Source organism: Diachasma alloeum, unplaced genomic scaffold (genome assembly GCF_001412515.2).
Source record: "Diachasma alloeum isolate Michigan unplaced genomic scaffold, Dall2.0 Dall_scaffold_00914, whole genome shotgun sequence".
NCBI lineage: Eukaryota > Metazoa > Arthropoda > Insecta > Hymenoptera > Braconidae > Diachasma > Diachasma alloeum.
In genome coordinates this window covers 191,594-214,176 of record NW_021681032.1, presented here as the reverse complement: position 1 = coordinate 214,176, position 22,583 = coordinate 191,594, and the positions used below count along the sequence as shown (strand labels likewise).

General features: G+C 36.8%; 4 protein-coding genes across 5 annotated transcripts in view; 3 read left to right on the top strand and 1 right to left on the bottom strand.

Annotated features, from left to right (window-relative positions):
* LOC107045345 (alpha-tocopherol transfer protein) overlaps positions 1-6,828 on the top strand; it is a 9,017-nt gene extending 2,189 nt beyond the window's left edge. Inside the window, exons 1-5 of one of the 2 annotated variants that reach the window (XM_015267603.1) lie at positions 2,458-2,710; positions 3,394-3,677; positions 4,570-4,933; positions 5,622-5,727; positions 6,390-6,828. In XM_015267603.1, the coding sequence (XP_015123089.1) occupies positions 3,406-3,677; positions 4,570-4,933; positions 5,622-5,727; positions 6,390-6,547 (900 nt within the window). In that variant the 5' untranslated portion in view covers positions 2,458-2,710; positions 3,394-3,405 and the 3' untranslated portion in view covers positions 6,548-6,828. Of the gene's footprint in view, positions 1-2,457; positions 2,711-3,393; positions 3,678-4,569; positions 4,934-5,621; positions 5,728-6,389 lie in introns of those variants that run through there. The other variant, XM_015267604.1, reaches the window with a different exon arrangement.
* A 658-nt stretch (positions 6,829-7,486) lies between these two features.
* LOC107045333 (endoplasmic reticulum resident protein 29) lies at positions 7,487-9,903 on the top strand. The gene is made up of 3 exons (XM_015267576.2): positions 7,487-7,844; positions 8,485-8,883; positions 9,234-9,903. The coding sequence occupies exons 1-3, from the start codon at positions 7,737-7,739 to the stop codon at positions 9,468-9,470; spliced, it is 744 nt and encodes a 247-aa protein (XP_015123062.1). The 5' UTR covers positions 7,487-7,736; the 3' UTR covers positions 9,471-9,903.
* Positions 9,904-10,140: 237 nt separating this feature from the next.
* Positions 10,141-12,808, bottom strand: LOC107045334 (ran-specific GTPase-activating protein). Its single transcript, XM_015267577.2, has 4 exons — positions 12,444-12,808; positions 11,697-11,836; positions 11,334-11,620; positions 10,141-10,796 (listed from the first exon to the last, which is right to left on the bottom strand). The coding sequence occupies exons 1-4, from the start codon at positions 12,456-12,458 to the stop codon at positions 10,498-10,500; spliced, it is 741 nt and encodes a 246-aa protein (XP_015123063.1). The 5' UTR covers positions 12,459-12,808; the 3' UTR covers positions 10,141-10,497.
* Positions 12,809-12,961: 153 nt separating this feature from the next.
* Positions 12,962-20,962, top strand: LOC107045332 (serine/threonine-protein phosphatase alpha-2 isoform). Its single transcript, XM_015267574.2, has 5 exons — positions 12,962-13,483; positions 15,854-15,985; positions 17,235-17,465; positions 17,566-17,894; positions 18,424-20,962. Exons 1-5 carry the CDS (start codon positions 13,429-13,431, stop codon positions 18,661-18,663), a joined length of 987 nt encoding a protein of 328 aa, XP_015123060.1. The 5' UTR covers positions 12,962-13,428; the 3' UTR covers positions 18,664-20,962.
* Positions 20,963-22,583: the final 1,621 nt, after the last annotated feature.

Below are 22,583 nucleotides of genomic sequence, written 5' to 3'. Positions count from 1 at the left end.
GGAGGGGGAGGGGGATTTTTTGGGGGAGGGGTTTTGGAGGGTTTTGAGGGCTTGGGGGGTTCGAGATGGGGGGGAGAGGAACACAGATTTTTCGTGTTTTGGGGAAGAGTGGGCGTTTAGGGGATGTAGTACGATTTTTTTGAATATTTTAGGGGAGGATGCTATTGGGGTTTTTATTATATGGAGGACGGTATGCTAATGTTATGGTTTTTTTGGAGGGAATGAGATTGGTAGACGTTTTGAGATAATGGGCACTTGTTTTTTTTACAATCGATAATCAATTTTCAATCTTTTGGAATTTTTGATTCGAGAGAGCGAGGAATTTTTTGGGGGAGGAGGAGAGGACCATTAGGAGGGTTGAATTAAATGGAAATGAAATGGAAAATTGAATTAAAAATTGAACTAAATTTCCAAAAAAATTGAAATAAGATTTTCTAATGAGCGCTCGGGATTTTTCTATGAAATTTTTTCATGCGTGTAGCCCGATGCTCGCAGATTACCATCAGAGGCAACCCGTGACAACCCCCAATACGACGAAAAAAAACAACAACCAAAGGGTTTTACCCTCTGCTCCACTTTTCCACGCTCTCCCCAACCGAACGGGTCAAGTGATTTTCCCAGAAAAACACTCGTTTCTGGAAAAATTGGGTATCTAAAAACAACATCGGAAGCAATTTATCGCAGGACAGATTGAGAAAAGTGGACTGGCCTTGTTGAATAGTTAACGATTATCCCGATGACGAATTACTGCGAAAGCTCTGAAAAATCAACATTTTAATCAAACAAAACTCTTTATCTGAAATTTCTCTACCCATTTTAGCACTATTCTCATTCGAAATTAATAAACTCTATTAATTTCAAAGAAAATGCTCTAATGACCTGAAACAAATAATTAATTAATTGCAAACAAATTCAGAATAAATTGTTCAGTTTTTTTTCTACTTTTTTTGCTTGTACAATCATAAATTTTAGGGACTCCTGCGTGATGTAAAACCCGATGGAAATTGTGATAGATTTTACATCATGAAGATGGAAAAACAATGGAGATAACGTTGGCAAGATAATCCAGCCGGGCCTTAACTAAACAATTGCTCCTATCGCTCGACAATTCGTCACGACAGATCAGAATAATCAATTAGATCCGTAACTACTCGACAAAGGAGCACGTAAATGTGCTAGTAACTCCTGGGAAGGTCTAGGAACATTTTAAGGGGAATAGCCCCAACATCGCATGCGTGGTATTTGAAATATGTTTCCTCGAGGGGTGAGGGAAAATACTCCCTCGGGAGTAGTGCGATGCGCACGCGTGGACCCGGGGGTGGGTGCGTAGGTGGTGGACAAGTGCTTCACCTGCTCTTCATAACGAGTGACGTCATCCACACAGGAGTGTTTGACGTGCCTTCTCCGTCTGTTCGAGGGTACCCCAGAGGGGAAACTGGTCGGTTTGGTTGGGTCGTACGGCTGGGCTTATCAATGAACGTACGTTCAGCTTCCGGCGGTCGGGTATACATACCTGTCCTATGCGGAATTGTCAGGAGTGACCGTTACCCGAGCATCAGTGGAATATTTTACAAATGAAATTTTTACTTCAATCCTTTTTCTCATGCGATGGAGACATTTTTATTGATTGCTCTGCATTTTTTTAAAAATATTCTATTGATTTTAATTTTCATAGGCAAATATTGAGATACTTTCTGATTTTTTTTCAATTATTTAAGAATTAAATAACAGCATTGGACAATTTAAGGCGAGAATTTTATGGAAAAACAATCGCCCGATTGTTCCTATAGAGAGATGTAAATCTATGGACTTGTCGTTATATTTTCAATTGCATATCACAATTTTGTTCAATGGGAAATGTTGACAAATTAAAAAACGAAATGAGAAAGTTTAAAGCGAGAATTTTATGGAGAAAAAATCGTAACTTTCATTCTCCCAAAAAAAGTCCAAATATATTGGCTTTTTAAAAAATATGTTTTATTTAACATATCATTTTTATTTAACTGAAAAAATATTTCATAGAGAAATTAGAATCGATGAACTTTTTCAAATTTATTAACGTTTCACATAAAATTTTTCCTTAGAATATTAAAAAAAATGAGAATAACATTTTCAAAAAAATAACGAAAAACAAAAAATATTGTTTTCAATATTTGAAAAATGGGAACAAGTTTGAAAAAATCTAGTTTTAATTGAGGCAATATTGTCTTGTCCCTGTGCAGTTTTCCACGTTGAGAAACGAAATAAAAATCTAAAAATCACTGCGTCAGTGATTGGACCGCCACGATCACTTTCCCTTCCGCAATTTTCTTTCAACCTCTCGAAATTCCATATTCAAGTCTCTCAATGTTTTCCTTCACCTCATAGTTGCGTAAATCGCTGATTACCAGTGCAATTCGAATACAACCGGTTTTCCGAGCCATTCGATCCCCATTCTCCGTCGACTACTCTGTCTCGGAGGATCGGCTCCACCAGTGAGAAAAAAAATCCCAAATGTGTTCAGTGTGATCTAACGAGAGTTGTTGACGACGAGTTGATAATTGTGATGCACCTCGAGAGCTAACATCGATCGTAGTATCGGGTGAAGGCTCTTTTCAATCGCATGACAATTATCGACTGTCAATCGACGTGAAAAGTTTATGAAGATTGAGAATAGACTGGGGTAAAACGGCGAGTCAGACATTATTCAGTGGGAGTTGTAGAGCCGAAGGTAAATGTAATCGATAAATCGATCATGGAGAGTTTTGTTTCGATGAATCGTTTGAGATTAGCTGTTCTATTTGAACTCACTCATGCAACAAAATAAAATGTGAAGTTGTTCGTGGAAAATTTGAAGAGTTTAGTAGGAAAACTTGACGCTTTCTTTGAGAAAGTTCATTGAATTTCTATTAGAACTCTATAACAAGTCTATTTGCATTTTTAAAATTCTATTGAATATTTATATCGGTTATTTTATGCTCATTCGATCACAAATTCCTGGGCATAAATTTTATGAGATTTCCCTACTGTATTTGTATTTTTTTCTCGTAATGAAATCCAGGAAGGAAAACTGAAAATTCATGCCCAAGAATTCTTACAGAAAAATCAACAGCTATAGATTTTTGTATGTAAAAAAACTATTTCCATAGAATTGAGACAAAAAAATTAATTTGAATCGAGCCTTAATGGAACTCCAATAAAATTATTATGTAGTGTAATCTATTTAAATTCTCTTCACAACAAATTAAAAAAATGTTAAAAATTCTTTTCAAAATAATTTCAATAAAATCCTGATTTCATCTCAAAATCGCCATAATTTTTTCTCTTGAAATTAAAAATTAAAAATTCGCAGCAAAATATATGTGAAATCGACTCATGGCACTTCACCCCTGAATTCTCATTTTTTTCCGCCAGAATAAATTAAATATGGAACTGGGCCACACAATAGAGGACTCGAAGAAAAAATATCCAGAATTAACGAACGAACTGCTCCAAGAATTACGAATATACTGTGAAGAAAGGGGCATTGCACAAGTGCCAGATGAGAAACTCGCGTTATTTGCTCACAGCTGTTACTTCGACCTGGAGGCAGCTAAACGATGTATGAATGTGTACTACAAACTACGTTCAACAGTACCAGAATTCTTCGCCAACCGTGATCCCACCTCGGATCACATTCAGCATTCTTTGAAGGCCCTGTGAGTTTCTTATTAAAATGGTCTTGAAAAAAATGTTGACCAAGTTTCAAAGTGAAAACAACTTTTTCAATTTACTCGCGGAAGGAGGAGCGAAGAGTCAGAGATTAAAAAGTTCGTGGATATAATTTTCGAGTCAAGATCAAACTATTTCAATCTGGTGTAATTAACTTGATGATTTATTGCTGTTATTTTGTCCATTAGTATCACATTATTTTAGTTTAATTAACTAGAAGTCTTTCTTTTTATTAATTATTAGAATTTTGTTTGGGGAATCTATTTGTTTTAAATGATTATTAAAAGTATAAACGGCATGAATTTCCCCATTTTTTAATGAGAGAAAAAAATGGAGTCTGAAAATTTTGGAAAATTTCGAAAAATTCCTACAGAAAATGTCTCAATGAAAAAAGGTAATTAAAAAAATCAAAATCTATCAATTTTATCGACAAAATACTTTCTACTGCCCATTTCCTATAAAAGCGCCCATTAAAGCTGCGGAATTTCTCAATAAAAATTCAACAGGAACGCACTAGAATTTTCCGGCAAATTCAGAACATTTTCCTCCAAAATTTCACACGTACAATCCTGCAACGCATTCCTCCCCACTAAAATCGAGGGTGAAAATATACACGACCTCATTTCGTCACGGTCCCCTGCCGGTGAATTAAACGAGCCCGGTGGAAAATTAATGGCCCAATAAATAACATCCCTGAAACGTCATTACAAGAGTTAAAATTTGAACTTCATTATTCCCGCAATGAAAGCCCATTGTTGCCCCACGATGATACCCCCCACTCACCGATAAGACTAATTACCTACCATGAATTACTCGTAGAAACGTCAATGTGTCAGCAACAGTATTCTTTTCTTATCGTTGAGTCGATATCTTTTGCAGGCAATTTGTGGCTCTACCGAAACCGGATAGAAATGGCAATCGAATAATCTTTCATCGTTTGGCGGATTATCGACCCAACCAGTATATTTTCAATGACGGAGTTAAGTTACTACAAATGTCGGTGGATGCGAGCTTGCACAGGGAGGGATGCAGTCCTGGTTATATCTTTTTGTTCGACATGCAGGGAGTTCGATTGGGCCATTTGACGAGGCTATCAATTACTAGCATTCGACGATTCTTCGAGTATCTTCAGGAGGGACTCCCCGTTAGATTGAGGGGTATACATGTGCTCAATGCTGTTTGGTTCATGGACAAAGTATTGGCATTGGTTCGGCCTTTTATGAAGCGAGAGCTGTTTGATATGGTGAGTTTTTTTTTCTAACTGGCTCCCCCCATACGACACATATTGACTTTTTCATATCAAATTTTTTCATCAGACATCGCAACTAGTGATGCCGTCGAGACTAAACGAGAATTATTTTGGAAAGATCATCATCACGGTCAAAACAACATCGAAAGTTTAGGAATCGTCGTAATCTCGAAAGACATTGGATCGGTGATTCTCGTCACGAATTTGGAAAAATTCCTCACGTCTGAGTTTCAGTATTTTCTGGTTTTCAAATGTTTGTCTCGATATCTGTCTCGTCTCGTGAACTCAAAAAACCGATAATCTCAAGATCCAGACAAGATAAATTCTCCCGGAATTGTGAATTAATTGTGTCAGACCGTGATGATCTCTTCAAAATAATTCTCGACAGAATTTTTCCAATCTCCAAAAAAAATCTCAACACGTAAAATCGTGGAATCTTGTTTAAGGACGTATAATTAACAAAACTCAGAATTTAAATCATTATGGTTTACAAATTCGCGTTCGTACTCATTGATTCACTGGGTCGTGATAATTAGACTCTTTGCGGTTGAGAATTTACTTTGCACACTCCTGAAACCCTTAATCATAGTCAATTCCGGGTAATTCTCAGTGAATTACTAATTATTTGAGTTACACATAACATTCCCCTAATTATCGAATTCCGTGTTTATTTTGCGCTTAGCTCCACCTCTACACGGGCGATGTGTCTGACATCTACGAGCACATATCCCCTGAGTGCCTTCCGAGTGACTTCGGTGGGGATTTGGAATGTCTCGAAACGTTGCATGGTAATTTATTAAATAAAAATACTTCACTAGTCTTCTATTCAAGGATGACAATTCGCTGGAGAATTCAGTTGTAGTGACTATTCTCAGCTCTGTTGACTATTTTATTATTCATTTTGTTGGTATTTTCATTTGTTCCGTTGCCACACTATTAAAAAATGATTGAATAGTAAACATTTAACAGAAAAAAAAAACTACAGATTTTTTATTTTTCTATACATTTTAGTTTATTGAAATATTTTTCATAGAAATTCCCGGGAATTTTTTTGCTAAGGAAATTTAACGAAAAGAATTATTAAATTTTGTCATTTGTCATTTAAAAACTAATTTACACATTTATTTCGTTATGAGAATTGAGGTGAGCAGGTACATCAATTCTGTTTACAAAGAAAGGAAGAAAAAGTACAGAAAATGTTTAGAAATGTTAATAAATCAATCGCATGTGAAGGGGAATAAGAATCGAAGAAAATTTTCATGAAAGTTTTACTGAACATTCAATCGTCTAGATAACGCGTGACTGTAAGAAAAATTGTCGTGAGTCCTTCATCATTAAAAATTAATTAGTCTAATGAGTAGATCTTTCGATTAAACAATTGACGAAAATGTCATATTTCGGCTTAAATGCTCTATTTAACTACTGAATTATCGAATAATTATGATTTCAGAGAAACACAGTCGTAGATTACACGACCTACGTGACTACTTCCTCGAGGAGGAGCGCCTGTTTCGCTCCTGGGGTCCACCTCAAACTCTCCCCCCCACTCCGGCGGAGGAGGAGATCAATGACACCGAGACAAGTCTCGGAACAACGAAAATTCCGTGAAAGATGGGTGGAATTAGTTCTCTGCAGCCAATTATCACTTGTTTTCTAATTACTGATCTTTTTCACTGTTTTGATATTTTTCTATCGGTATATCGGTTAATTTAGAAGCAGAGAGAGGAGACTAGACAACTTCATTCCACTTTGGGATCGGTTTTGGATGGATATCTTCAAAACTGAGTAGAAAAAATGTTATTGAGAGTTTTTCTGAGGAACACGATGCATAGATATTTGTGATAAATTATCGTCAAGTTTAATTGCATCACTTTGCTGTATCTATTATTGAATTGAATCGGGGGAATAAATTTTTTTACAAGAATTCATTCTTCCTCACTCAAAAAAATACGATTTTATTGAAAATATGATTTTTCAAATAGAATATTTTCCACTGAGAATTTTTATTTAAAAAAAAATTCCGGATAAACTGCAGAATTTTTCAACAGAACCCGTCCAAAACTAATACAAAAATTCAATAGAAATTTAATAGAATTCTCTATCGACTTCCCCGTCTGAGAAAATAAAATTAAAAAACTAATCCTCTCGTGCAACCACCCGACGCCCCTCCCCTCCCCCAAAAATATTCAATTTAATCAGTCTACCGCAGAATAAAACCCCGACATCTCCATTTCAAATGAACCCGACTATTTGCTCGTAAAGAATAAATAATGCATGGCGCGTTGTGCAGTTGAAACGTGAGTAGGCGAGTCGGGGCAAAACAGAAGGGTAACAATCACGGGATGAGATTGGATTATTCAGGATACGGAGCAAAGGAATGAAAATGTGTAAATTTGTTAATACATGATACCCAGAGAGGGTCTTCCCACACTGACGAACACCGGGCGCGGGGCCTGCGCGAATGGCCGGGCATTTCCAGCGGGCGGGTGAGGGGGAAATTGTGGTGGTGATGTTCGTGGCTTGCGCTGGTTGGATGGATTCGTGTGGCCGACGCACCGCCAGCTGGTTGTCCTCCAGCTCAGTCATGATTTTCGTATTCGGTGGACAATAGAATTTTTTTTTCTCGATTATCGATAACGATTGACGATTACTCCAGCCCTTATTCCAGGATTAATGAGGTTTTTTCGTTTTTCAAGAGTTCTGTTCGATTTTAGTCCTGAAAAAACACTCGTTTTGTTCGTTACACGGATTTAGTTATTTGTTTTGGTCCTCTGTTCGGGGAAAGTGGTCTGCAATCATGAGGTCAGTGATACCGGGTCTGGTTGTCGTTGCGGCCCTCGTGGGACTCAGTCTCGGGGAAGATTGCAAGGGGTGTGTGCCCTTGGACTCTTATTCGTTTGATAAGGTAATTTGTTTTGGTTGGGGATTGTTGGGGTATTTGGTTTTAATTTAGTGTTTTGGGTTTGGAGTCTAGTTGTTTTGACAGATCACGCACGAAAAAATTTTATGGAAAAACCTAGCGAATTCGCTGGAAAATTCTAGAGAATTCTCGTTAAAATTCTAGTCATCTTTTGTGCAGTTTCTATTAGATATTTGATAAGAAAAACTCAATAGGTTTCGATTTTTCTGTTTGAATTTTTCTCTTGAGATTTTTTTTATTAAAAGTATCAGGCACGGGTTTTCCAAGTTTTTTCCACTCCGAAAATATTCTACAGAAAAAATCAATTCAATTGGATTTTTCTGTACAATTTATTCTACTGAGATATTTCCTGTAAAAATTCCGTAGCTCAAATTTTCTTAATTTTTCCAATTTTTTTTTATGAAAAAGAGAGAATGGAAAAAGCTTGGAAAATTCACATTCAGGAATGCCTATAGAAAAAATTCTATACAAAGATAAAATTCTACTAATTTTTTCTGTAAAATAATTTTTGCTTCACATATTCTATAAAAAAACACAGTGCAACTGCGGAATTCTTCAATAGAAACCCAATAGAATTGTTTATAGACTTCACGTCTTTCCTATAAAAAATTTTTTGTGCGTCCAGGTAATTTCCAAGTTTAAAGCGTCAGTAGTAAAGTTCGACGTGGCATTCCCATACGGCGAGAAACACGAGGCTTATGCCAGCGTAGCTGCAGACACCAGAGACACTGGGGATCTCCTACTAGCCGAAGTCGGCGTCAAGGACTACGGCAATAAGGATAATTCGGATCTGGCCAAGCGATTCAACATCGACAGGCAGGATTTTCCGGTTATTATGCTGTTCCTCCAGGGGCAGAGCCAGCCCCTGAAACTGATGGATGGGCACGACCAGGATTTCACCGTCGAACATCTCAAGAGACTGATCAGGTCCAAAGCTGGGGTCTACGTGGGCCTGCCTGGGTGTGTTGAACAGCTAGACAGACTTGCTGAGGATTTCAAGACAAGTCCAGAGAAAGAGAGACAAGTTGGTCAATTTTCTAAATTATTATTTTAATTCCTAGGTCTTATTTTTATTCGATTTTTTAATTAAATTATATTTTTCTCTCACTTCTCTTGATAATTAATTGACTGAGGGGAAAATGTAAACTACTAATTCCTGATGATTTAACAAATAATTAAATTTCGCGATAATTTCTAGGGAAAAATTAATTGACATTTCTTTTTTGTTGAAAACAACATCAACTGCAGAAACAATTTGGTAACATTTTGCTTTAAAAATACTCATTAGCAAAATTATTGGACAATAATAATAAGTTTTGTTTTCAAGGGGTTGAAAACAAAATGAACAAGATGAAAAACAATGATATTTTCTAGGAAATCTTGAATAAAGCTAAAGTATTCCAAGAGACAGTCCCCGAGGCTCACAGAGCAGCTGCCCAGGTGTACGTCAAGATGATGGAGAAAATACTAGAACGTGGAGATGTTTTCGTTCAAACCGAGCAGACTAGAATCGAGGGTTTGTTAAAGGGAAAGTTGTCAGAGGAGAAGAAACGCTCGATGGAGGAGAAGAGGAATATTCTTCAGTCGTTCCACCACAGGGACGAACTCTGAGAGCTGCAAGTACTGATGAGGAAAAACAAATCTTCAAATTGTGAACGCACTGGCTTGAATTTCCATAAACTCACTGATCAGCATTTTCCGATGATTCTTGATTAATTACGGTTCAAGTTCCAGTACAGCAGATCTCATTATTTCGAGTTGAAAACTAAAAGTCTGATTTATTGTCACAAAAGAATGAAGTGGTACATCCACTCGATTTTCAATGAATATTGAAAGTTTTCGATGTTCAATGGAAACTAGAGTTTGGGTGAAATTGCTTTATGAATCTCGTTACATCAATTCACTTCTGTAAAAGTGTGATTAAAATACATTCCTCGTATCAAATATCTTTTCTAGAAATTAAGAAAAATCGTCGACGATGATTCTAAAGCTCTCACGTTATAAGTCTGTTGATTAATTGTATAATTTGAATAAAAAAATTTCCCATAAACTGCTTTTTTAAATTTATTTCTCCAATGAAAAAATGTTATGAACATTGGAAAAGCTTTCGGTGTTCAATGAAAACAAACGCTCCAGTGGAATCGCTGTGTGAATGTCGTTACATCAATTCACTTCTGAACGATAACCTTCTGTAAAAGTGTGATTAAAATTAACAAAAATCCTCTACGATGTTTCAAAAGATACAAGTCTGTTGATTAATCATAAAAATTGAACAAAAAAATGCCAGAAATTGAAATACTAAATTTATTTCTCCATTGAGAAAAAAATGAAGCTGCACAATAGCAGACGGTACGCACTTATAAGAAGAAATCACAGATAATCATGCAAACATTTATTACAAAACATTCGTTATTTCTAATCACTTGTCACATCCGAAATAATGAAAATGCGTTTAAAAAATGTTCTGTGAGACGATCAACGATTTTGTAAAAATTTTCCCAATAATTCATTACAAAAAACTGTGAATACATAATTAGCATCTTAAGCTGGTAAATCCGTATCTGAATAGAATTTGTGTTGTGTACATGGGGGGGGGGAATGTTATCATCTAGTGCTGGAGTAGCAGTTTTGGTCATTGTTACTTGCTCTCCTCGTCCTTCACCTCAAGTTTCTCCAAAACCTCCGTGACTTCGTCAGTTGCTTTGTCCTCGGTGTTCTCTTTGGGTTTCTCGGCGGTTTCTTCATCATTCGGGGATTTCTCCAGGTCTGGAGATTTTTTTACTTCACTCTCTTCATCGCTGTCATCACTGTACGTTACGTAGGAGTCGCTGGAGCTGTCATCCTGTTCATCGGGGTTTTTCTTGCCGGAATATATTGAACACTCGGTTCCAACGATTTTTTTTGCCTTCTCAAACGCCTCCTTCCATAATGATGCATCTAAAAATTATTGGAGAATGGTAGAATGGATTTAATGTTGCACTGTTTAACTTTAAAGCTGTGATAATGTCATTTACATTATTTAATTATTAATAATTATTACTATTTATTAGTTGTAAAAAAACATTTTGAATGAAATTAACACTAGATAGTTTGATTCAAGAAGAGTCTATTTTCAATAATGAATCGAAATTTTTGTAGTTATTGTAATGAAAATTGACATTTCATGGAGAGTTTAGTAGTGTTTTCAGGAGAATGATGATAAATTAAATTGGAGAATATATTAGCCTGAATTTTATTATTTTTATTAATTTTTATGCTATAATTAAACTGAAATTCACAGTTTCCACAAATTTTTTCATTAAAACGTTAATTTTTCAATTACCAAATTCCTTGAAATATCAGTGGAACTATCACTCGACAATTTCCAACATTGCATCATGTCTTCACGTTTCATGGCATTCTACATAATTTCCAAGCAAAATTAGAAGCAAAAACGAAAAAAAAGAATAAATAAGGATAAAATAAAGATCTTACTCTCAGCATTTGCAAATCGAATAGCCAGAAGCTCAGGCTTCAGCAGTTCATCAGCATAATCAGCGAGTACACTCCACACCCAAGCACGATCGCTCCCGCAATTTGGCTTCAGCTCCATCCAGGGTGTGACGAAGTGATTGGCGCAGATTTTCAGGGTCTTGTCACGTCGCATGACGACGCGAACAGTGTGCTTCGTCTTGTGGCGAAGTAGTTTGACATCTCCAGTGCCACGCTCCTTCCACTCTGCTGGCTCGCTCGTCGAGTCGTAACGATAGAGCTTGGCCCGCCTGTAAAATCACACGACAAACATTATCTCCGTGCATTAGCAGGGACAATGATGGGGGGAAAAGTAATGGAACTTGCAGTTTTATCATCTCGATCTCGTCCTCCTCATTACTCGATACGTCGATGAGGGGGAGGCTGACTATTGGCTCGAAATGCACGTCAACTTCCTCGGTCTCTTCCTCTCGTTGGCCATTCGTTTTTTCTCCATTTGCCTGAAGCTGAATAATCATTGAATAAAGATGTCAGGAATTCAGTTGTCGATGACAATTTTGACAAAGACGAAGCTTTGCTTTTTCAATTCGGTTATTCAATGATTTTTAATTGTTGAAGACTTGAGAGATGATTTTGAAAATTATCCATTCTTGTTTGGTAAATTTTTTAATTTGCGTGAAAAAGTTTGTGGCATGAATTATTTTCATTCCAGAACATTTGTTTTTTTTTATATATAAATATATATGAATATTCAGAGTATTTTAAAGTCATGACTACTGAAAATTAATGATTGAGTAATCAACAATTTTTGGTCAGTTTCTGTATTAAAACTGTGTCAACAAGATCATAATCCCTGTCGCAAAAATAAAAATAAAAACATTCCGACAGTTTCTTGAGAACGAAATTGTAAAAAAGAAAATCGAAAACCGTAATTTCAAAAATAAATTTGATCACAGGAACGTGGAAATCCCCGATAAACCCCAAAATCCTAAACCGCAAATCCAAAACCTCCCGACCATGTTCTAACCTAAAACCCCAATTCTCCTCCGGAAACCTCCCGAAAAACCAAACCCTAAATCTCCCATTAAAATCCAAAAAGTCCACTCAACTCACCATATTCTCTGGCATCGTTCACCTCCAAAAACACTAAAAACCCGGGTAAAACTGACGTTTCCAAATCCTCTCTGACAATCGTAAATCCACAACGCTATAACGGCGGGTTTTTCTCGCACGTCTCCGTCCCATCCAAACCGCCGGGCGTCCATTGGTCGGCTGTCCCCCCACCGCCCCGCAATTAGCCACTCAAAGCCCTGAAAACCTAAAATCGTTCGCCACACCGTCCGCCAGCCAATGACGATTGCCAGTCCCCGAACACCCCTCAGTTGGCAACAATCATGGCGGCGTGGCCAACGGTCGCCGGTTTAAAAAATTCCCTGAGTGTCATTCCCCTGAAAGTCCCTGAAAAACTAAATCGCCGGGTGAATCAGTCTCCTTTCTCCCCAAAACCCCCTCGCAAAAATTAATCCCCTCCCCCTCCGCCCCGCGCTAAACAATTCGTCAATCGTAAATCGATTTCTCGAGTGAAGCGAGGAGATTGGCAGCACTGGCAGTCGTTGAAAACGGGAGCTAACGCGGCTGGTGGGGACAGCAGTCTCTCGAAAAACGCCAGTCCATCGCAGGGTGTAAAACCAAAGAAGGGGGAGGGAGTGCGCGGTTCGTGTCCGGGCGGCCATTGCGTGTTACCTTGTTCCTCCGAAAGCCGCGTAAGCGTTACCCCACAGTCGACGAAAAATCGCGTTGAGCCCTCCACTCAAGCCCCCAAATCGTCGACTTGAAAAAAGCCCATCGACCTCTGCTCCGGCGATCGCTGAAAAATAAAAACGGCCCCAGTGTCAACTCTCCCAAACCTCCAAATAAATATAAATCAATCGAGGCACTCGCCAGTGGGGCGGGGGAGGGACTGGGCGGAAATACCCCACCGAAAATAATAAAATACTGTAATAAACCGTTAACTGTTAACCACTGAACAATAAGTTTGATTATCGACGTCGCGTGGTGGAACGTGTGAAGCCCGGGACGCAAACGATTAAACGGCCCGATGGCTGAAACCGACAAATTGAATATTGACAGCATCATTGCTCGTCTCTTGGAAGGTAATTGAAATTATCATTTTAATCACTCCATCATCAGCGATTTCTTTACCATCACATTTGTCTCTGGCCAGTCATTCCCTCGGACTCCTCTCGTCCTTCATTTCCGCTTCTCTCTTCCCAGAAAAACGCGTTTTGCCTTCCAACTCCACCTCACCCTTTTCCCCTCCTCCATTCCACTCCTCCCCTCCCCTCGGAGGTCCTCCCCCTCCCATGCTATCTGATACTCCGCACTGCGTGGATATTTAGCTGTGACGTATCCACCGAAATTTCCCTTGAGCGTGAAAATTCGGTTTTGATTTTTTTGGAGGGTTTTTTGGGTTTTGGAATTTTGGTGTTATGTAACGAGGGCTTGGGGAGATGTTGGGGACTCGGGGGTGATGATGATGCCTTGGCGGATGGAGGGGAATGGATGAGTTTGTTTACAAGAAACATTCGTTGACAACCGCAGAGGGAGATGTCGATTTTGGGGCGAGGTCCTCGGAATTGGCTCGGGCGGGAAATTTTCGAATGGTCTGGGATGGGGCTTCGAGGGGTGATGACTGTTGGAAGGATTTATGGGCGATTTTATCTATTATTTTGGCTTTATTTCTGGCGGCTCACTGATAGAATGATTCATTTACTCCAATAGAGATTCGTTGACTATTAACGAATGCTAGAGTTGAATATGACCAAATAAATTTTCGTTAATAATTGAGGAATGGTTCACTTGATAGGTGAAAGTCGAGTCAAACGAGGCTTCTCAAATGTGCATTTGTTGACTATTAACGAATGAACATTTGGTGAGACCGAATAAACCCCAGTGTCCAACCAAATTCATTTGTTAATAACAGTTAATCGTTTCTGTCAGGGTTTATTTGGGTTCGACAGCAACAGGGAGTCAGTGGGGGACGGCGGGGCAAAATGACTTCAGAATTTTTTTTCATATTCGTAACTCGGGAATAAATTGGTCAATTGAACGAAGACTGGGGTCATTACGAAGAGAAAGGAGAGTGCTCTTCAGGGGAAATTATTCCATTTCATCAGCGATGAATGGGGTCTTAACGTTTCAAGATGAAGTTCTTGGAGATTATGTTTTACGGTTTTATTTGTTTGTTTTGATTTTCTCGTATTCTTATAACTGAGTAAAAAAACTACGCAAATTTTACATTTGTTTCCGCTTTAAAAATTTTCTTTGAAAACTCCAGTTGCATCAGCAAAAAACTCATTCATGAAAGTAAAAATTAACTTGCAACAGCAGCAATTCCATTCGTGATGACGATTTTTTTACTCCAATTTAACTTTTGTTCTCAGTACTATGAATTCGATTCGTCGAAAAACATGACATGCGACAGAAGAGGAAAGAACTAATGGAACTATTTAATTGAATTTCAACAAAGCTCCAATAGAATTAGAATTGCACGAAGAAAGCGCTGGATTTTTTTATTGAATTTTTCATGCGTTTAGAAGTCACTAATACATTTATTTTGAATATCAAGGATACAAAATTTGGATGCAGTGTGATCTATCACGCAAACAGGCTTTTTTCGAGAAATTGATTTGTTGTTTCTGTAGTATTGACGATGAAGAATGGGAGCATATGCGGGTGAAAATGTAGTTCTATTATAAAACTGATGGCATTATTGAATAGAATTTTAACAGAAATCCAATAGAATTCCTTAGAGACTAGCGCTGTATTTAGGTTTTCAATTAATGTTTTTTTACATTCAGCTTTCGTTTGCGTCACTAACCCATCAATTTTAAATATCAAAGGGTACAAAATTTTAATGAAGTATCTCTCTATCACGCAACTTACAATTAGAACAAATGAAGCTTTTTTTAGACATTAATTGGTCGCTTCTGTAGTATTGACGATGAGAAAGGCTAACGTGGCTGTCAAGTTCTTGCATTCCATCTAACTAATCGAATTATTAAATATTATTATTAAATAGAATTTCAACAGAAATCCAGTAGAATTCTTTAAATTTTTTCATACGTTTAGTAGCTAATGTTCTTTGACATTCAGCTGTCATTTACGTCATCAACTCATTAATTTCGAATATCGAATCCACAATTTTGATAAACTATCTAGCACTCACGTGAGTTAGAATAAACCGTTTTCTATCGCGAGATTGATTTGTTGTTGCTGTAGTATTAACTATGAGGAAGGGGAAAATGTGGCTGTGACGTTGCCTAATCGATTTACGTTAGAATTCGTCCGTTGACCTTGGCAGTGGTGACTGGTTGTATTCGGTAGGGTCTGAGTTCTTGGCTACAAATCGATTGCCTTCAAAACACTTTATGTTACAATAATAACGCATGACACCAGTCATTAGGTGTTGTACAACTGTTTTATTTTTAAATCCCATTCCTGGTGTTTTTTGATTTCTACAGTACGAGGATCCAGACCAGGAAAGAATGTCCAGCTGACGGAGATTGAAATTCGCGGACTCTGTTTGAAGTCGCGGGAGATTTTTCTGTCCCAACCGATTCTCCTGGAATTGGAGGCACCGCTGAAAATATGCGGTGAGTTTTCAGCTATTTTATTTTTCCTCGTTTTATCCATCACGTACTCCGCCGTGTTTCCCCCTTTGCATCTGCGTTGTGTTTTTTCTTATGTAACGTGTCGGACGAATTACAAAAGGTAGAAATGACGGAACACAACAGACCGGTGCAATTATTGGTTACAATTAGCATTCTGATCAATGCCATTAGCATACTTGGCATAATTACGTTTCAACTTTGTCGTAAAATGGTGAATTGTACGACGTGTTGCGGTTCTTATGATTTTTTAAAATCATAACTCCATTGGTGAAATCGGGGAATACTATTTTTCAAGGTCTCGTTGGGTTTCAGAGCGAAAATACAGCTTGAGAAACATTTTCATACTGTTTTCTAGTATTTCTGGCATTCATTTCCCATTTCTTTTCCAAATTTTGTCAAGTGGAAAAGTAACAGTAAAAAATTTTGGAAATTAGATGCATCATCAATTTTTTTGTAAACATGTAAAAAAATCGTTTCAACAAAATTTAAGAGGAATTTTGTTTTGACAAATATGAATAAGACTTTTCTAGATGAGTTTCATCGAATCATCGTTTAAAATAAATTTTCTAGTTTACAAAAAAGATGTGACAGTTGTCTTCAAAATGACTCATTGACGACAGAAATGATTGATTATCAGAAAATCGAGGGTGATTTATTACGTTTTTTTATGAGAACAGAATTCCTGATCAATTCCTTTGCTAAATATTTGCTACAGGAGGAAGTTCTGCGAAATTCATTAGAAGGCATTTAGATGATTTTTTAATCTGCAAAAAAATTCTCTTAAAAACATTGCGACCCATCTTTCCACCACTTCGTCATTAAAATGCTCTCACGATTCTGCAGACCTACGAAGATATATTTATCGCTTTTAGTTGTAAACATCTCCTAAAAAAAGAGTTTTAACAAAATTGTCAAGAATTTTGTTTTTAAATTCCCCTAACACTTTTCTTCAAGATGGCTCATTAACGAGACAAATGATTCATTATCAAAAAATCAGACGTGATTAACTGGATGTTTCCTTCTAAAGGAGGAAGTTCATCAAAAGTCATTTACATTAATCTTCAGTGTACAAAAAATTCGCTTGACATTTCCCCCTGGAGCAATTTTTTCCGAGATAAAAGAGCAATCGCAGAAAACATTGCAATCCATCTTTGTACGACTTGATTTCTGCAGTATTCTCACAATTCTCCAGACCCACAAAGCTATATTTATCCCGATACATGACTTTTAGGTGACATTCATGGTCAATACTATGACTTACTACGACTCTTCGAGTACGGTGGTTTTCCACCAGAGAGCAACTACCTCTTTCTAGGTGATTACGTTGACAGGGGTAAACAATCCTTAGAGACAATATGTCTCCTCCTCGCATACAAGATCAAGTATCCAGAGAATTTTTTTCTCCTGCGAGGTAATCACGAGTGTGCCTCCATCAACAGGATATACGGATTCTACGACGAGTGTGAGTGATCAATAAAAATCAGTCCTATTTTTACGACTATTCTCATTACTCATTTTGAAGTCACCATTGTCCCTCTGTTGATCATTGTTTAAAACGATAGGCAAACGTCGTTACAACATAAAGTTATGGAAAACGTTCACGGATTGTTTCAACTGTCTGCCGGTTGCTGCTATCGTCGATGAGAAAATATTCTGCTGTCATGGTGGTCTCAGTCCTGATTTACAGAGTATGGAACAGATAAGACGCATTATGAGACCAACTGATGTCCCGGATCAGGGATTACTCTGTGACTTACTCTGGTCTGATCCGGATAAAGATACCATGGGCTGGGGGGAGAATGATCGTGGGGTATCCTTCACATTTGGAGCTGAAGTTGTTGCCAAATTTCTTCATAAACACGATTTCGATCTCATATGCCGTGCTCACCAGGTAATTATTATTTTTCTTTAGGACTTACTTGTGACGGTTTTACTTGGGGAGTGGTGTTTCTCTTCAATTCTGAAATGTCTGAGAAAAACTGAATCCCAAATTTTCTTCTCGAAATACATTAACTTATGTTGAAGTTGAGTTCTTGTTAAATATCTTGAAATGTTACATAAATAGGGCCATTTTCATGAGAAATTTTCTCATGGAATAAAATAAGAACAACAAAAAAGGCTTTCGTAAAAATTTCGCCCTAAAAACCAATTCCATATATTTTTTCTCAAGCGAAATGAACTCATCTTCAATTGAATATTTTGTCAAAAAAAAAAACTAGAAATTTACAAAAAAGTTCTTCAACAAAAATATCTCTATACTCATAAAAAACTGACCTCTCCACAAGTGAAATCACTCCCATTTCACCTTGAAACCCCCATTTTCTCTCCTCACTTCCTCTCCAACCCCCACCCCAACTTTCTAAACTCGTTTCGATCATCTTAAACTAATTCCCCTCCCAACTCTTCACTCACATTACCAGGTCGTGGAGGATGGCTACGAATTTTTCGCCAAACGACAATTGGTAACCCTATTCTCAGCCCCGAATTACTGCGGCGAATTCGACAATGCTGGTGCCATGATGTCCGTCGATGATACACTAATGTGCAGTTTTCAAATATTGAAGCCAGCTGACAAGAGGAAATTTACGTACAGTGGCCTGAATTCCGGCAGGCCGGTAACGCCGCCAAGGGCGCCCAACAACAAAACCAAAAAGAAGTGAATTCATAACTGAGGTCGATTAACAATTTTTTCATTAACGACGCGGAGACTTTAGGAATCTTTTTAAGACCTCTTCAGACATGAAAAAAAAAAAATAATAAGAAATGAAAATAATCATCCTTTTCTCCCCTCCCCCTCCCCCCCTGCATCAGAAAGTAAATGACAACTTTTTATTCCTTTCCCCTTTTTCGTATACGATGAATAATCATTGATCACTGTCAGGATCCTCCATGGAGTTCATCACTCTTTTTTTTTTTCTCAATCGATCGAACTTCATGGAGAGGAGGACGAGAGAAATAACCGGAGCGTAATGTTTTTTTCCTCATTTATAATTTTTTTTAAGGCACATTTCGATGTTATGATAACTGGGTGGTCATCGAGATGGAAATTGAGGTAATCTAGACGAAACCGAAACTCGGGGATTCCAATGAGACTTGGTAATTGTGCATTCAGTGGTGAAACGAGATGAATCAATTCATTTTTCTTTTAAGTTCATGGAGAATGTCTTGGGGCCTGAGGGAGATGGGGAATTTTTTGTGAAAATGAAAGCAGCAAAAAAATCCAGACAAAAAATTCCGCGTCTTTTTTAGATCTCGGGATCTTCTCCAAGACCTTGTCTGTTCACATGCAAAAAAATTGAAGAAAAATCTAGAACTTTTTTAAATAAATTTTATTAAAGAATTCCACATTTTGGGCTAATGACTTAAAAAGCCAATGGATTTTGGTTTTTCCATAACCTTGAGCACAAATTTTCCAAGTTTTTCCCTGAATAATAAAATGCAAAAAAAATTGGAAAATTCATACCCAATTGTTTTTATAAAGACATCGAAATCTATAGACTTTTTTCTATGAAAAAACATTCAAATTGGCATAATTTTTAATAAATTTGGAACAAGAAGGACTTATCAATAGAATTTCTTGAAAAAAGCTCTGGGTTTTCGATCAAATTCTCATTCTAAAATAAAATAAACTCATTTCGTTTCGTCCCTCCATTGAATTATCGTTTCGTCATATTATAGATGATAAATTCATACTTGTTTATGTAATAAAATCATTAGCCCTTACCGAGGATTATTCTGATAATTGTAGCCAGTCTGAGATGAATAGAAATAAAGTGAATTTTGTTGTATTCGATGTGTGGAGATCGATCGAATGAATTATTAAAACTCAAGTGTTGTTGATCAAACACCACTGAGTCGCGCATTTTCACTGAACTAATCATAAGATCTATGGAAAATTGAGGGGAAATGCGGAGATGAATCTATCAAATTGGATGTAATAAAATCCATGAATAAGCCTCACCAAGATTTACGATTATTTTTTGTATGGCGACGTGACGTATCTTGGACGATGCTCAAAATGGTAACGGGAGCGTTACGTCATTTGTTGCGATATTTCGACCTCGTTCCGTGCGTTCACCCACGCGCCAGCAGAATGCCATAGATAAATACAAAAATAATGAAAAAAAATAATGAGCTACAAAAATAGATGAATTGACGAGTCTCTTGGTGCTGCCGAATTTCCGTGGATACAGTTGTGAGAGTGAAGAATAATGAACAGAAATAGATGAAATGAAAAAATGCATAATTTCCTGGACACATCCGGTGGAAAAAGTTGGCACGAGGAATGGAAAATCATCTCGGGGAATGTGTGAATTTAAATAAAATCCCATCGCTGGTGTATTCTCAACATTTGAGGAGAGCTAGAGTAATTGCGGTGAAAATAACGATAAGTGATGGAACACGTACGAAAAAATTGGTGAATCCGGTAGACAATTCTGTTGGATTTCTATTGAAATTTCTATTAATTTTGAATAATTCTATTGAAAAATTCCATAACTGAATATTCAATGGCAAATGTTCTACAGGGAAAATTAATAGAATTCGATTTTTTATACAATTTATCCTATCGAGATATTTTTGATTCAATTTTTAACATTGAAAATGTCTGAATAGAAGAAGTATAGAAAGATGAAATTCTAGTGCTTTGTCCTGTAAAAAAACACAGTAGAGCTGTGGAATTCCCCAAAAGAATCGGTCAAAAATTAATACAATATTCAATAGAAATCTCCCAGAATTTTCCAGTAAAATATTTTCGTGCGTGAATTTAAAATAATTATCTCCGGATCTCGTCTTCCGATCATTGTAGATGTTATTTTTTTGTACAAGTCCCTTATTTTATCGGAGGAAACAACATGTAATCATCAGAGTAATGTAAAAGTCTACCCCAATAACAAGTAACCATGAGAAAATTGTGGGAGAAAGTTGATCGTATTAAATAAGCATCGTTTCATTGCATTATATCAACAATGTTTTATTTTTTTCTTTAATATTAAATGCAGAATATTTCATTGAATTAATAGGTACATCATTCGCCAGCATTAAAAAATCATAATCAACTCCCTTTGATATAATTTTCATCTACAAACTGCACGGAATTTTTATTTAATCGTTTAGAAAATTTTATGTGTATTGGAATTATTTGAAACATGATGGAGCACCTGATTGTAGAGCATAGAATCCCCCTCGATGCCACTGTTGTAATATTACAACACAGAGGTGGAAAAATTTGCGATAAAATCGTAAAACAACATTTTTAAGTGAACAAGTTAATAGTAGACGTGTGTATCAAGAATAATTCTGATATAACAATTTTCCCATCAATTATGACACCTCGTCCTCTTCACCCCGTCCACACGAACTCATGAATGTACATTAAAATTTTCTTTTTTTTTATATAAAAAATAAAAAAAAATCACCTGAAAACAAGTGAGAGAATAATTTTGTTTATTTGTCGCTCGAGGGTTTATTTATTCATGCTCATGGTCATTGCGTCTATCGATTTTCATGGGAAATATGACATCGGGATTTTGGTGGTGATGCGCCAGGTGCTGCGCACTTGGTTCCGAAAATTCGATGGAAGAATTTTTTAAAATCAATCTTCAAGTGGAATTCATCTCGATAATGAAGGATTTTCAAGAGGAAAATTTAAGGAACATTTTGCGTTGGGGATTTTTCAGCTAGGAGAAAAATTTACTAACATTTCATTTCAAAAATGAATAAACGAATTCATAAACATTCATACGATTAAAGTAAAGCTAATTCATTTCAAATGAACTATCTCTGAGTGCTCTACCGCAACTATTCGTGTACTAGAAAAAAATTTCGTAGAAAAACCTAGCGAATTCGAATTTTTATTAGTTTTTAGCCGATTGTATTGAAGATTTTTTGTCAATACAAATTTCGAAGGAAAAATATTCTATAAATTTTTTTTTCTAAAATTCGATTTGTCTATACAACTTATTCTATCGAAATATGTTCTATACAAATTCCTGAGCTAAAGGAGAAGAAAAATAGAGTAAAGATAACTTAGAAATTCAATACACTTTTCTATCGAATTCGTTAAGTTTTCCTACGAAACTTTTTCGTGCATGTCCTGTAATGAATCAAGTGAGTCAGAGAGAATGCAACGCAAACGCAGGACGCAAAAAAAGAATTTCGAAGCGCAGAGATAAGAAGTGAGAAGGACTATTCCCTTCATCAAACTATTCAACTCATTCAAGACCGAGAAATTGCGAGAGAAAGGCAACTCGAACGTCCATAGTTATACGTGCAATAATTTAAAAACCCATGACTTTCACCTTGACTCGAAAAATATAATGTTTAAAAGAAAACGGCGCGGGTCGTCGGACGGACCTAAATCACCGAAGCGATACAATAATAAATTTTGAAAAATGCAGTACTTTTTTTTAGATGAATAAAAAAAATGTGAGAAGAATCCTCTGAAGTATAAGAGTTTCCTAGAAAATTTAGATGATAGACTCGATTAACTGAGAGAATCAATTCGCCCTAGGGCGAAAAATCATAATGGATACAATATTACCTAAAAATCATGAAAAATCGATGAAATCATGAAATTTCG